Source organism: Buceros rhinoceros, unplaced genomic scaffold, assembly GCF_000710305.1.
Source record: "Buceros rhinoceros silvestris isolate BGI_N320 unplaced genomic scaffold, ASM71030v1 scaffold20449, whole genome shotgun sequence".
Lineage (NCBI taxonomy): Eukaryota > Metazoa > Chordata > Aves > Bucerotiformes > Bucerotidae > Buceros > Buceros rhinoceros.
In genome coordinates, this window is record NW_010430023.1 from 16,240 (window position 1) to 17,279 (window position 1,040).

Below are 1,040 nucleotides of genomic sequence, written 5' to 3' on the forward strand. Positions count from 1 at the left end.
AGCATCGCGGGCGCGGGAAGGAGACAGCTCCACCAGTAACCCTGCTTTTCTCCCTGCCTTTCAGAAACAGCCAGGTGTCTCACGCTGTCCTTGGCACAAACGTAAGTGCGCATGGGCCCAAATGAACCACGCTGGGGCTGGAAAGCCACCTTGGTTTGTCTGGCTGGGCATGTGTCTGCAGCACACAAGCGAAGCTGCTTTTGCAGAGCAGTCTGAGCCATGCAGCTGGGTGCGGGGCTGGGGGGATGGCCGCAGCCATCGCTGGGGTGCAGGAAGCTCGGAGAGCCCTGGGTAGAGGGTAGGGCATTTCTGTGTCCCAGGGACAATGTGCCCTGGAGTCCTGGCTGGGATGAGGAGGGCACATTGCCCACCCCGCTGCCTCTTGCACCCCTCTGTGGGTTACTCCATCGGGCACTAGCCATGGTGGGAGGGCTCACGTTACGCAGCTCAGCTTCCTTTTGGGTTTCGGGACTGTGGTTCACCTAAACACTTTCTCTCTCCTTACTTTCTGCTCCTCTCCAGTGATCCAGCCTTTGGAAAGAGAAACTTTGAGCCAATGCTGACTGTGGAGCTGTGTGGGACAGCAGGTAGGATGGGCTTTTCATATTTTAAATTTGAAAAATTCCTCCCTGGGAGGGGGCAAATTTAGCCTAAATTCAGCCTGGAGTCACCGGTTCCAGCTGAGCCCAGCCAAGGAGGCATGTTCGTTCCCCGGCCCTGGACCCGCTTTGCACTGCGAACACATGAGACTTCCCATGTGCTGCCTCTGCATCCGAGCACTGCAGGCAGCTCAGGGGGATGTGTTTTGGGTGGGGCGCTGTTCAGGGACCCTCTGCATGAGCCAGAAGGGAAGGGAGAGTCCTGCTGGGATAAAGCATCCCTCTTTTTCCCCTGGTGCCACTGGATGGATGAGGCTGCTGGGGCCAAGCATCCTCCTCCCATGCAATACCTGGTGCAGCCCAGGCACCGGGGCAGGATGGGGCAGGACGGCGGGGGGCAGAGCTGACTCCTGCCCTTTGTTCGGGGGGGGTTCAGGTCTC

The 1,040-nt window shown here is 58.9% G+C and overlaps 1 protein-coding gene across 1 annotated transcript in view; it reads left to right on the forward strand.

The window, feature by feature from the left end:
* The window catches only part of PPARGC1B (peroxisome proliferator-activated receptor gamma, coactivator 1 beta), a gene marked incomplete at both ends in the record, with an annotated part of 14,774 nt that overhangs the window by 8,832 nt on the left and 4,902 nt on the right, over nt 1-1,040 (forward strand). Inside the window, 2 exons of the mRNA XM_010142884.1 lie at nt 65-101; nt 523-587. Of these exons, the coding sequence (XP_010141186.1) occupies nt 65-101; nt 523-587 (102 nt within the window). The remainder of the gene's footprint in view (nt 1-64; nt 102-522; nt 588-1,040) is intronic.